This window comes from Populus alba, chromosome 10, assembly GCF_005239225.2.
Source record: "Populus alba chromosome 10, ASM523922v2, whole genome shotgun sequence".
In the NCBI taxonomy this organism is placed as follows: Eukaryota; Viridiplantae; Streptophyta; class Magnoliopsida; order Malpighiales; family Salicaceae; genus Populus; species Populus alba.
The window spans coordinates 11,231,706-11,244,163 of record NC_133293.1 but is presented as its reverse complement, the minus strand read 5'-3'; the positions used below and the strand labels follow the sequence as shown (position 1 = coordinate 11,244,163).

The 12,458-nt window shown below is 35.4% G+C and overlaps 2 protein-coding genes and 1 non-coding gene across 8 annotated transcripts; all 3 read right to left on the bottom strand.

Annotated features, from left to right (window-relative positions):
- Positions 1-186: 186 nt before the first annotated feature.
- On the bottom strand, positions 187-303 carry LOC118046626 (U5 spliceosomal RNA). Its single transcript, XR_004687209.1, has one exon. It is a non-coding gene; the product is annotated as a U5 spliceosomal RNA (small nuclear RNA).
- A 373-nt stretch (positions 304-676) lies between these two features.
- LOC118046543 (protein PLASTID REDOX INSENSITIVE 2, chloroplastic) lies at positions 677-3,186 on the bottom strand. Its single transcript, XM_035055490.2, has 3 exons — positions 2,544-3,186; positions 2,349-2,444; positions 677-1,152 (listed from the first exon to the last, which is right to left on the bottom strand). Exons 1-3 carry the CDS (start codon positions 2,820-2,822, stop codon positions 958-960), a joined length of 570 nt encoding a protein of 189 aa, XP_034911381.1. The 5' UTR covers positions 2,823-3,186; the 3' UTR covers positions 677-957.
- A 757-nt stretch (positions 3,187-3,943) lies between these two features.
- Positions 3,944-10,650, bottom strand: LOC118046544 (DNA polymerase lambda). 6 transcript variants are annotated; one of them, XM_073412095.1, is made up of 15 exons: positions 10,152-10,645; positions 9,928-10,065; positions 9,213-9,536; positions 8,770-8,848; positions 8,535-8,665; positions 8,087-8,179; positions 7,760-7,939; positions 7,620-7,673; positions 6,928-7,016; positions 6,432-6,522; positions 5,605-5,685; positions 5,373-5,440; positions 4,508-4,592; positions 4,310-4,424; positions 3,944-4,191 (listed from the first exon to the last, which is right to left on the bottom strand). In XM_073412095.1, the coding sequence occupies exons 1-14, from the start codon at positions 10,254-10,256 to the stop codon at positions 4,326-4,328; spliced, it is 1,617 nt and encodes a 538-aa protein (XP_073268196.1). In that variant the 5' UTR covers positions 10,257-10,645; the 3' UTR covers positions 3,944-4,191; positions 4,310-4,325. The 6 variants fall into 6 exon arrangements, 5 of the variants coding, with proteins under 5 accessions (XP_073268196.1, XP_034911384.1, XP_034911382.1 ...); XM_035055493.2 differs by having other exon boundaries at positions 3,944-4,424; positions 9,928-9,975; positions 10,152-10,650; XM_035055491.2 differs by having other exon boundaries at positions 3,944-4,424; positions 10,152-10,640.
- Positions 10,651-12,458: the final 1,808 nt, after the last annotated feature.

Sequence of the window (12,458 nt, the reverse complement as noted above, 5' to 3'; positions counted from 1 at the left end):
AAGATACGAAAACAACAAAAGATAAAGAAGCTTAGAAGCTAGGACGAAACATTAGTGAAGAGTAGCTTAAGATTACTTGACTTTTAGGCGGGTTTCACGCCCACGTGTTACTGGTCGTTCACAGAACAGAGGACCTTCCGTTCGAAAGCATTATTGTAATAATATTTTAAACTAGAATTGTGGGGCTGCTCCTATAGAGGAGAACCCCTCAAAAAATTGGCGTATGCCGTTATTTACGGCGTGCACACGGTATTCTTTAGTAAAAGGCGAAAGAATAGTTCGCTCTGTGCTCACCGCGCGGCTGCGTGGTTAGTATGGAAGAATGTACTCATTTATATAGCAACTCCTCCCGTGTTGGAGTTTCTCTTTAGGCGATGTGGGACATTCTCTCTAACTTTGCCAAAAACCTCGTGATACTTTATGTTTCTTGTGTCCCTTCGTTCCATGGGCCTAGCTAGCTTGACAGCATTTTTAAGCCTCGTCATTCACCATATAAACCATACTGACAATCAAAGCTTCGTAAAAAGAGCTGTTTGTTTTTGTTCTTTAAAAATATTTTAGAAAAAATTTAAATTTTTTTTATTTTTTTATTAATTTTAAATTAATATATTTTTAGTGTTTTTAAATTATTTTAATATACTAATATTAAAAATAACTTTTAAAAAATAAAAAAAAAATCATTAACATGTATTTTAACATAAAAAGTTATTTAAAAAAACAACCATAACTGCATTATCAAAAACACTCGAAGTTAGTTAATACCATGTCTCGATGCACATGATGCTTATTCCCTACATTGACAACACAAAATCATCCCACTAATCTGCCTTCCTACAAAACATGGTCATCTTTCACCTCAACAGGTTCAGAGATAACGATCCAGGCTGCTCAATGAGCTCTTTCAAACAACGTTGACAATCAAAAAACCCAATTGAATTGAGTTTGGTAACCATTCCGTTAATTACTGTCACCACTAGTCCATTCTTTCCAGTCATTGTCAACATGAGCTTGGGCCCATTTGACAGCTACACGTGCAGCTTCAGGTCCTCCAGGTAACCCCTGCTCATTCACAGTATCAGCCATATCAATAAAAGGTGTGACCAACAGAGTTCCAGGACCACCGTACTCTGCATGCAAGAAGGTACTGAATATCTGTAAACAATCATCAGAGGAGAACACCGTTAGCAACACTTTATATACATATGTGCATGTGTAAGTGAATGATAAAAGAAACTCCTATTTACAAGTCATTACATCACAGCACACAGTGGATTGATAGTGGAAGGGTATGAATTGGCACACGCGTATATAGATAAATTTAATATCTCATGAGCTCTAATTTGATCATCCAATTGTTATTCCTATTGATTTCATTGTTTTCTTGTTCCTTTTCTATCCCACAATCCCCCCCCCTTTTTTTAAGATGTTAGTAACCAGAGAAACCTGGCTGATCTCTGTGGACATCAGCTGTAATTGCAAACTAAAACTACAAAAGTTATAAATAGAAAGTAGAACAGTTTATTGTGTTGCTGTTCCAAACTTTCTATTATTACTAGGGTCTAAGGCATTCCACTGCTCCCAACTAAACCAGTTGAGAAAATTACGTTCCAGGTATGATGACAGGACAATAGAGAATCACGCAGCATACAAGCAAGACTTTGATATTATACTTACAAAATGGAGAATCTAAGCAACTTGAACTTATAATAGATCAGATTAACAATGTGAAGAAAATCTGAAGCAATAGTGCTGCCACCCTAGTCTACATCCATCCGCTCGCCCAAGCATATGCGAACACTTTTATTACATTCAAACACATTAAGAGTTGTAAACTTAAAATTCTAAACTCCATTCAAAAACCAAAAAAAAATGTTTTACACTCTATGTTAGGATCAATGCCAGCTGCATCTATTAGTAGTGGTAAATTCAGCCTCCAAAATAAATCTTGACGAGAAAAAAACAAGGAAAAAATAATGCGTCCTTTGCTGTAGATGCTGGACAATCAGTTGTGTTTGCAAGTTGTTTAAATTGAGTCTATGCAGCAACATCAATGCTGGCTACATCAATTGTCTACGTGGAACCCACAAAAAATCAAAAGAACAGATTTTCTAAGGAGTTGTATTAACCTTGTACTAAAATTTATCCAGCATACAAGTAACAAACTTTTAGCACTTAGCTCGAAATGGTGAAAGGCAAAGAGAATTAAAAACACTAAAACCTAAAACAGGGTAACGAACTTCAAATATGAAACAGTTTATATACAATTACCAAAAAGACTGCACATTATCTTTTCACTCTGTCCGAGTAGAGCGACTGGGCGAGATTAGGAGAGAGATTAAGTAAACTACCTCAGTGCAGATTCCTAAAACTTCTTCAAGCGAGTCTCCGTAAATATCTTTCTTGGTAAGCTTTTTGGACAGATGGGTCTTAAACTTTTCTGTCTCCTGAACCAAAACGTAAAATTAAAACACGGCGCAGCACAGGTTTAATATTATCCAACACACAAAAGAAAAGGCAGCAAGAATGATTGGTATTGAACTTACAGCAACAGCGAATTCGGGAATTGGATCTGGGAATTTGTATTCAGCAGCTCTGCAAATGTGCCTTCTTGGCTGTGTCTGTGCTTTGTTGATGATTGAGGAGGAGGGTTGTAGATCAGAGGAGTATCTTAGACTTATTTCTTTTAACTGACCGAATGCAAAGAAAGTAGTTGAAGAAAAAGAAGAAGAAAAGTTGGGGAGGAGTGAAAGAGGAGGACGAGAAGAGAAAGGAGAGCATATATCTAATTTTGAAGAAAAGATAGCTTTGCTGCAAGAAGCCATCGCCTGCCTGCCTTATCTTCTTCTCTCTCACTCCTTGTCTCGGGGAGGTTTTGCTATGGTCTCGCTTGTTATATTTTTTTCTTTTTTTCCTCCCTCGAGCGCCTTTTCTCTTTTTAATCTGCCAAATTATAAGAAACCCCCTGAACTTTACCGAGAAAACAAGTGGCCCCTAAATAAAAATATCAGATTTTTCACCCTAAACAATATGATTTTTCGAAAGCACCCCTCCTAATAGATTTCCATGGAGAAAATGACACAGAAAAACCTAAAAATCCTGTAGTTTCTCTCTTTTTCTCTCCTAAAGAGAGAGAAATACATGTAGAGAAATTAAATCTCATTTTATTTGAAAGCCATCAACAACAATCACCCAGATCAAAACTCAAACTAAACTAGCAACTAATGAAGATGGATTGTGTTTTTTTTAACAGTAATCTCTTACTATGAAGAATTCCTCCATCTTAACACATGACAATCCCTTGGACCAGCACTTGCTAAACAACATTTAATGTTTTAAAAATATATTAGAAATCTCATGAGAAAAATTAAAGACAAAATATTGTATGAAATAAAGTTCTTAATAGGGGGGAAACCATCCTTCATGGGAATGTTTGAAACAACCATTCATCAATCTTATTGCCTTCCACCAAAAGGCTTTCAAATGATTCACTTTGACTTTCAAACAATTCACTTCCAATGTAGTCATGAAAATCTATCATGGTCTCTAAGCTTTTGAGTTAATGCAGTTACACTTACAAGGTTAAAGATTAGAGGTTTAAATACCTGAACTACAATGGATTCACATGCAGGGTATACATGTCCATATTTTTGTAACGAATTAACAGCTTTATTTATCATTTCAGATAGAATTGAATTTGGATTTTTTTTTTTCAAATTTAAATGAATCTAGTGACTTTCTCTATTTATCCAAAATGATCCTAATGAATGTAATCTCTTCTATTCCAAAGAATCTGAACACAACAATAAAACAGAGATATGGACGGGCACAAGTATAGTATTTAAGGCAATAATTACTTTTCTAAATATTTTTTATTTTAAAAAATATTAAAATAATTTTTTAAAAAAATTTTAAAATTTATTTTTAATATAGCATATTAAAACAATTTAAAACCACTAAAAAAAATAATTTTTATAAAAACATTCGGCCAGCAGCTTCTAAAACGTCACTTCCCAAGCTGATAAGCAAATTAGCGTGGCAACACGAATAAAAACCGTTATTCGGGCTTTTGGTGTTTTCGTTAGTGATTCGGAAGCTTTACAGACGCCAGCCTGCATCAGACTGAAGCCATTTGTTTGAGCTGGAACACCATTTACAAGGCTTCAAGGTCGAACCAGAGTCCTACTGTTACCGCTGTTGACAAAAGAGAGAAGACCATAAATGAGCCAGGTTTTGCTTTATCACAGTGCAAGTAAGAATTTGTTGGCTCCCAAACAAGGCCTGCTTTTTGGTCTCTGAGCAGCAAGCTCACATGAACTAAATGCATTTCATAGATTTCTTTCATGCGGTTCAAGCCAAGGAAATCCTAGGAAATCAAACACCTCTTTTTCATTGCCAAATCTCAGACTTGCACTAGCTCTTGCACCCTGCAATAAAATTGAAACATGTCGCCTAATTAAACCTCAGAAGTCTCAGGAGATAAGGAAGATACCACGAATCTCCAACTTACTCGCTTGCCACCTGAAGCCTGGGTAGCTGGAAATAATCCAGTATCATCAAGCCGATATCCTTTGGATTCTGCTAGCAGTCTCAGCCTGCATTCAGATACCACTGCCAAATGATGATATGTTCATAACAATAGAGGTTCAATCTCTCACAAAAGAACATGAAACAGAGAAATTCAACAAAAATTATTTGCAAGTTATCAGTACTCAATTCCAGACTAAATTCATTCTGTGAACTGTTGAAATGGTAACCAGTAATATTGAGTAGTAGCAAAAGCATTTCGAAGCCATGTGGTGATTCAGGAAGACTCGATATGAAAATGATTTTGAACTTAAAAAACTCAACCTGGACGTATTTTTTTCGATGAAAGAAAATTTTATTAACTGACGTAAAAGAGAGAGCAAGTCATCCTCCAAATAATGAAAGCAAAAGGAACATCAGGAATTATAATGGATCATTTACACGCAAAAAAAAACTGTACACAAAAGTGGTAGATTATGGATTAAAATGTATCTTTTGTATTTAAAAGAGCAATTATATATAAAACTATAAAACTTGTATGAAATAACTACTAAACTTCAGGAACCATTTTGAGCTTTGGGAGGGAGAGGGGGCTCCTGCTTGCACCCCCTAGTTCTGCCCTCCCCTGCAACCAGGCATGGCATAGGATCGTACAAGCAGCAAAAAAAAAAAAAAAAAAACAAAGCAAAACTATCTTCCTCATCCCAAAACCCATAAAAGAGAATCTTTTACCACGAAAACTGCCACTATTAGGAAATACCCTAGCCAAGAAAACTTCCATTTTTTTCTTATTTATTTATTTATTGGGGGATGGGGGGTTTGGATCACTCTCGGCTAGTAAACCATACCTCCTGTTTAATACATCATTCCCTGTCCATGCTACTAGACCAAAAGCATATATGTCCCTTGGATAAACCTATAAAACAGAACACAACCAATTTGATCGCATTTATATAACAATCAAAAATTAAACAGCAAGATTAAAAGGAGCACTCCAAAAAAACTTTTTGACCAACTCCTGCACAATCTAATGAAATAGCTGATTCTACAAAATAAGTAATAAATTAATCATCCTGTTACCTTAAAGTCTATTCGGTGCCGCAGTTCTCGCCCAGGATATGTGCAAAGCCCAAAATACGTGTCAACACCTGAATCAGTACCCTGTGCACATTATCACATGTTGCAAATGATCAAAGAACCGATCAAGAGGAAACAATTGAAAACACAATGGAGCCCAGAAAAATTGTTTTCCCCATCAATTTTGAGCTTCCTGCTTTCTTGATAAGAAGTCATAGAAAAGATAAAGGGAAGGGAAAACTTAAATGTTAACTTATTGTTTTAGTTCACTGTATATCAATTCATCAACTATAAGTCAATGAACTAGTTTGAAGCATTGGGCATTCAAAAACTGAAAGGGCAACTGCAACTGAAATTGAAGGGGCCAGCCAACCTCATTTAGTTTGCTGCTGGCGCATCACTTAAAAAATCAAGCTTAACAGCTTCTAATAATGCAACAGATGTCTTGGAATCTTGAACATTCTGCCTAGAGCATCCCTTGATGGTTTTCATAAACAATTAACATGGCAACTCACTGGAAAGATTAAAATCTAACTTGAAAATACCCTTTATAAACTCATAGCCTGTCAAAGTCACAATTTTGATAATTTAAGGGGCCCATCTATATCTCTGGAAATCTTAATGCTTTTGCTGATAGAGACCAAAGATATCCACATCTAGACAGATGAAATGAATTACAGGAACAAAGTTCTGAACTCAAGATTCACAATTTATGGGGGAAGAAGGGGGGCTTTCAATATCTTAGGTAAGAAAACAAAGATAAAACAAACTTTCATATCTTATGTAAGATAACAAAGACAAGTAAGCCTAACAAAGTTAAGATTAATTACCTCCTCACTGTGAGTACTGAAAATCAAATCCTCTCTTAGGAATTTCATATCCTTTAAACGCTTCACATATCTTGTTAGAAAACCTTTATGACTGAAATACAAAGGAAAGAAACTTTAGAGTGCATTTCACAGCCATTGATTTTAACATTTTCTTTTTAATTCTGATCATCAACTTAAAGCCAAAACATAATCATTTAGAATTTGTTAGAGTGGAAATTACATTTCAACTTGAATCTGTAAGTGACTTTTAAATTCAGTGAAAAACTTGCTTAGCAAAAGTCGTTTTTTAACCTTTTTCTTCAAGGAAGAAATTTAGCATTGGATACAACAATAAAGTTTTTTTTTTGAAAGATATCGCTACAAAAGAATTTTGCTTAAAGCAAATTTTTTAACCACTTGAATACTTTTTTGTTATGAATTAAAACTATAGGGCAAGATATGAGCATGCCCACACAAACATGAGCACAGAGAAGAAACCAAAAAAACAGATTTTCACCTTTTCCCATCAGGGTGTGTGATCACGATGTCCAAATCACCACAAGAAGCTTTTCCGCGTCTATATGATCCTCCACATAAAATGTCGACCTTCAAGACAGGTATTTAAAACATTAAGCAACATGTCAAAGTCTATTTAAATGGTGAGACCATGAGACTAAGGCCTCAAGCCTTAAGGTATAGCTCTCAAAGAAATTTATTGATCCACGTCAGATCAAATCTCCACAGATCCACCAGTATCTGTCTGGTTTTGGCCTTTCATATGAAGTAAGTTTTTGTAAACTATATGTCAATCAAGAATCATCCAGATTCTAAAAAAAATATCCAGACCTCTAAACTTGGCTATGCCATTAAATAGATAAGAATTTAGGTCCTCTAATGATTCAACTCATTCAAAACACCTAGTCAAGCACAGTTACTGTGCTCCTGTACCAAAAAAATCAAAGCCCAGCCTTAAGCCATCCTCAGGAAGAAAATATGACTGGCTTTCTAAGATTCTATGAAACTCACTCAAAAACCCAAGACTCCTTAGCATCAAATTGAGGCTACAGTCTTTTGGTTCGCATCAAATATTGCAAAATGGTGGTAAAAGCAATTGTCCCCACAAAACAGAATGGGCCTTCACAACTCAAACAACTTCTTGGGTCCTTTTGGATTCTTTCATAAACTAGTTCATGGCATAAAAGAGCTCACCCCAGGTAAAATCTCTTCACCAGTTTTCTGTAGCAATAGTTCCATTTCTTGAACCTGCACATTCACAGTTATTAAGAGTTTCCTGGGCAAAACAAGTTCCAAACACAATATAAATCATAGGAGCAAGCAGGATATCGCACCTCATGGCGTGGAATCCTCATCTTAATATCATCAAAATATTCTAATCCTAACTTCTGTGAATGTGTCAGTGAATCTTCTTTCTTCAGATCCTCTAGCGTGCGATGACCCTTCTCATAAAATTTTAGGGCTGTGGCTGGACCAATACCCCATACTTCCCCAAATAAACTAATCGTCCGTACCTGAAAATTGTTAATTGAAAGTGCTCAGAGCAAGAGAATAAATGTGATGAATGCAAGACACCATCTCCACATAGACGAATATAAATAGAACAAAAATAAAGTATGTGCAATGTGGGATTGCAATTTCCAGAGAAATATCCAGAATACCTTTTCATCTGTCTCAAAGTGCTCCAACTTGGATAATTTCCCAGTAGTGACTATCTCCTGGATCTGCATACACCCGGTGGCACCCATAATCTTCTGAGGGTGATTAGAAGATGAAAAAATACGAAGAAGAAGAAGAAACTGTTGTTCATGGGCAAATGCTGCTTTAATAACAGAGGCCCTTGAAACCCAGATTTTTCCACAGCAATGTTTTGCGAACCACATGGCATCATGAGATTCAGGACCCAACAAATATGATTCCCAGTGACAGATTTTCACGCATAGAGCATTCGTATTACAGGAAAAACAAGTTACCACATGCATATCATGTTTGAACAGTGAGAAGAGATAACAATAAATCAAGACAGCTAGTGACACTATAAGACAAGCAACAAAGCTAAACAAGGGAAGAGATGTGGACATAGTAATTTGAACAGAAATGAGCCCTTACATGATCCTGCATTGACTTTCCTATGCCAGGCAAATCTTTGACCTGGTCTGCACTCTCAATTTTAAATGGCAACTTCTCAACAACAGGAATAGCCTTGTAATAGCTGAATGACCTTCTATCGTCACCCAAAGCTTTTCCATGGAAAAGTAAACACTGTCACTTCAGACCCAAAAAAGTAGTAACAGGAAAAATGTATAGTGGTCAGGATGTATAAAGAGGGAAAATGAAGTCTCACCCCTGTATATGTTGATGAGTTTTCCAAATATCTCGGTTATGCTCCTGTTTAAATCAGGTGGACTGTAGGGCAAAGATAACTGCAACAACAAACCTGATTAGCATGCGATTTACCAATATACTGGGGATCGTTGACACTCCCCCCATGTGCCATAGGTGCCAAACAAGATGGAGAAAAGAAAAATCGATTGCGTGTGCATGGACAGGCAGAGAAAAATAACTGAGATGCCATGTACCAATCTTAAAAGCAATTCTAAGCAAGTCTTACACCTGATTAGCATGCAATGTATCAATATACTGGGGATTCGTTGACAATTCCCCCATGTGCCCTAGGTGTCACACTAGTTGGAGAGAAAAAAAATTGGTTGCCTGGGCATGGACAAGCAGGAAAAATAACTGAGATGCCATCTACAAATCTTAAAACTAATTCTAAGCAAGTCTTACATCTGAATGCAGAGTACTGGAGGGTATTGGATTGGTAAGGGTTTGTGAGAGAGGTGAGCTGTCAGAACTTCCAGGACTATTTGGCACCTCAGACAAACCTTTATTTTCTGCATCTGATTTGAATTTCTTCACATCAGATTTGATCTTTTCATTGTGAGGTGACAGTTCATCGGCACTGGAAGTGTTCTCATTGACTAATTTCAAAACCAAAGACTTGTCTTTTGTATTCTCTCCTTCCATGTCAACTAGAAGATGATATTGATCCTCGGAAACTTTCTCCCCTGATCTCAAACTGTCCTCTAGCCATTCATAGAGGAGAACCCTCTGCAAGAAAAATATTGAAATTAATTAATTAAACCTTGAAATCACCAGACAGAAAAATGGGAAATCTCTCTTCTAACATTGAATTTGTAAGATTCAAACCTCTAATACACCTTCACCAAGTCGTTTCATCAAAACATAACATTGTCATCAAACATAATTATAAACAAGTGAATTAATATCGATTGGTAACATGCACATAAAAAATTACCCTGAGGCCCAAGGGGTAACAACCATTAAACGAACAGAAACTCACAAGCACAAACAACTGGTGCATTAACAAGAAATTATTGGATACTTTGACAGAGAAATTCAAAGCGTCAAGTTAGTTTTACAAGAGCAAGTAGTGGGGGGGAAATGGCACTCTGAAAGACATTTGAAGAAATAAACTCACTGGTTTGAAGCGTTTTAGAAGTTGTCCATCCAGTTGTTGGAGAAGTGCCTGTGAATTAATAGCAAAAACATGAGTGACTTTCTTTGATAAGCGCTCCTCAGTAGTAGCACCCATTTGGACCAGCTTCTGCTTCCAAATCTACAATTTTAACAATTCAACACTACATCAAACCCTCCTTAGCACTACTTTTAATCACACACACAAAAAAAAAAAAAAAAGGAAACCTGTAAGCGACGTGACTGGACTCCAGTTTCGACCAAAAACACAACCATTCCAGAGAAAATTCCCTGGGGATCGATTGAAGGACTTTTCTTTCGCTTTGGCGCCATACCATTGATGATACGGAGCGTGTTAGTGTGGGGTTCTTTCAACTGCTCCTCCCCTCCACTTGACTATAGTTTCACAGCTCTTCTTCTTCCACTACAAGGACACTACTGCAGCGACGCGTGGAAATTGCTCGCATAAACAAGCACCAGCCAACAAGGCTTTCTCCGTCACCCGTCACTTTATTAAAGGGTCAAGGGCATCATTTGTTTTGTAGATTTTGCCCATCATAATTTCTTTTTCATCTGTGCTGAAGGTTTCGTTGAGAATTTCTTTCTTTTTTCCAATTTCATTGGGTTGGGTAAGACCTGTTGAGAATATTAAAAAAAAATAACAAGATTTTAATGTAAAAAAAAATTTAAATTATAGAAAAATAATTATGATTTAATTTAGCCGTCAACGAGCCGGATTTTCTCTGATTTAATTTATTTCCTTTAATATTCCAAGTTTGGCTTTTTCTTTCTTTTCTTTCATTTTTTCTTATCATTTCTTGAATTTTCACATGTAATTTTCTTATAGACGATGTATAAATCTTTTGACACGTGACATCGAATGCAAGGAAACAGGGTATGAAGACAAAATCCTTAGCAGAAACATAGTTTTTAAATCCCATGACCTGATTATAAGTTTTGATGAGGTACTTATGTTATTTTGAGTTAATTTTTATTGAAAAAAATAATAAGCAATAAATTATACTCGGGGTTTTTGATTGAATCACTTTCAAATTTTTATTTTTTTAATTTTAATTTTGAATCAACTAGATTTTAGATTGACGTGACTTGTTAGATTAAATTTTAACACTATAACAAAAAAAAAAGATGGGAGAGTGTAATGAGGGGGGTTTTCTGTAGTTAACCCCTTGATCAAAAACAGAAACAAGAAACCCAAAAAATAATAATTTTATTTGAGAGTAATAAAAAAATATATATATAATTTTATTGTGTTTTTATTTTTCTTTTTATTTTAAAAAATTACATTTTAAATTCTACATATTAAATAACAATTTATATCCTGGACATAGTACACTAAAAAAAGTCTAAAAAAATAATTGAATGTTTAAAAGTTTGTACTAAATAATTGAATATTATAATTTTGTTACTGGACAAAAAACCCATAGCCACCGTAGCTATCTTCTTCTTCTCACCAACAATAGAATTAATTGCCGCCCTCTTTCCCACACCAATTTTTACAGGAACCAAAATGTTAAAGAGAGAAGTCTGGTCTTGTTTTGAAAATGTTTTTTAAAAAAAAATTATTTATTTTTTATTTTAAATTAATATTTTTTTAATATTTTTAGATATTTTAATATGTTAATATCAAAATTAATTTTTAAAAAACTAAAAAGAATGTTATTTTAATACATTTTAAAATAAAAAATAATTAATTGCTACCATATTTTCAAATATATATTTAATTATCTTCTCCTGGCTATTTTCTCATCATTTTCAAGTCTTGATTGGTTATTAATACAACAATTATTTTTTTATTTAAATATATATATATATAAAAATAATATTTTATATATATTTTTTAAAATTTAATTTTTAACATTAAAACAACTTCAAAAATATATATAAAATATATATATATTTTTACATTACTAAAACGACTGTGCAACATTGCGGCGCAGTGTTTTAAGACCCGGACTAGCCCGGCAGATCGACCCGGGCACGAAACCGGTTCGGGTGGAGGTCAAAACCCGCTTGGAAATTGGCCCGGTCGACCTGGTGGGTTGACCCGGGACCCGATCCACCCGCCCAAACCCGGGTGAGACCCGGTCAATTTTTTTTTATTTTCCCTGTCATTAAACAACGCCATTTAATGACATCTAAAATCCTAAAACGCTGAAGCGGCTGAACACCGAAGACAGAAGAAGAACGAGGCACTTAACATAATTTGTCTCACCCAAATTGAACAGAGCAGAAGAAGAACGAAGCAATTAACCATTGATCTCTGCGAAAAAGGTTTGAATCTCCTTCTTTCACTCTCTTTTTTGTTTATTCTTGGCTGTTTTCTCATTTCTGGGTTCTAGCATCAATTTCAGTTTCAAGTTTCAACTCGATTCAAGTTCACACTTCTTTCACTCGCTGCCATCGATTTCGCAGAAGAAAAAACCTCAGCCCTCAGGTATGTTTCTCCAACCCGATTGCTGCTACAGTGTCTGTATTTTCTTCTACCAGTGACCTCTGTTTCTATAGCCCTATTTC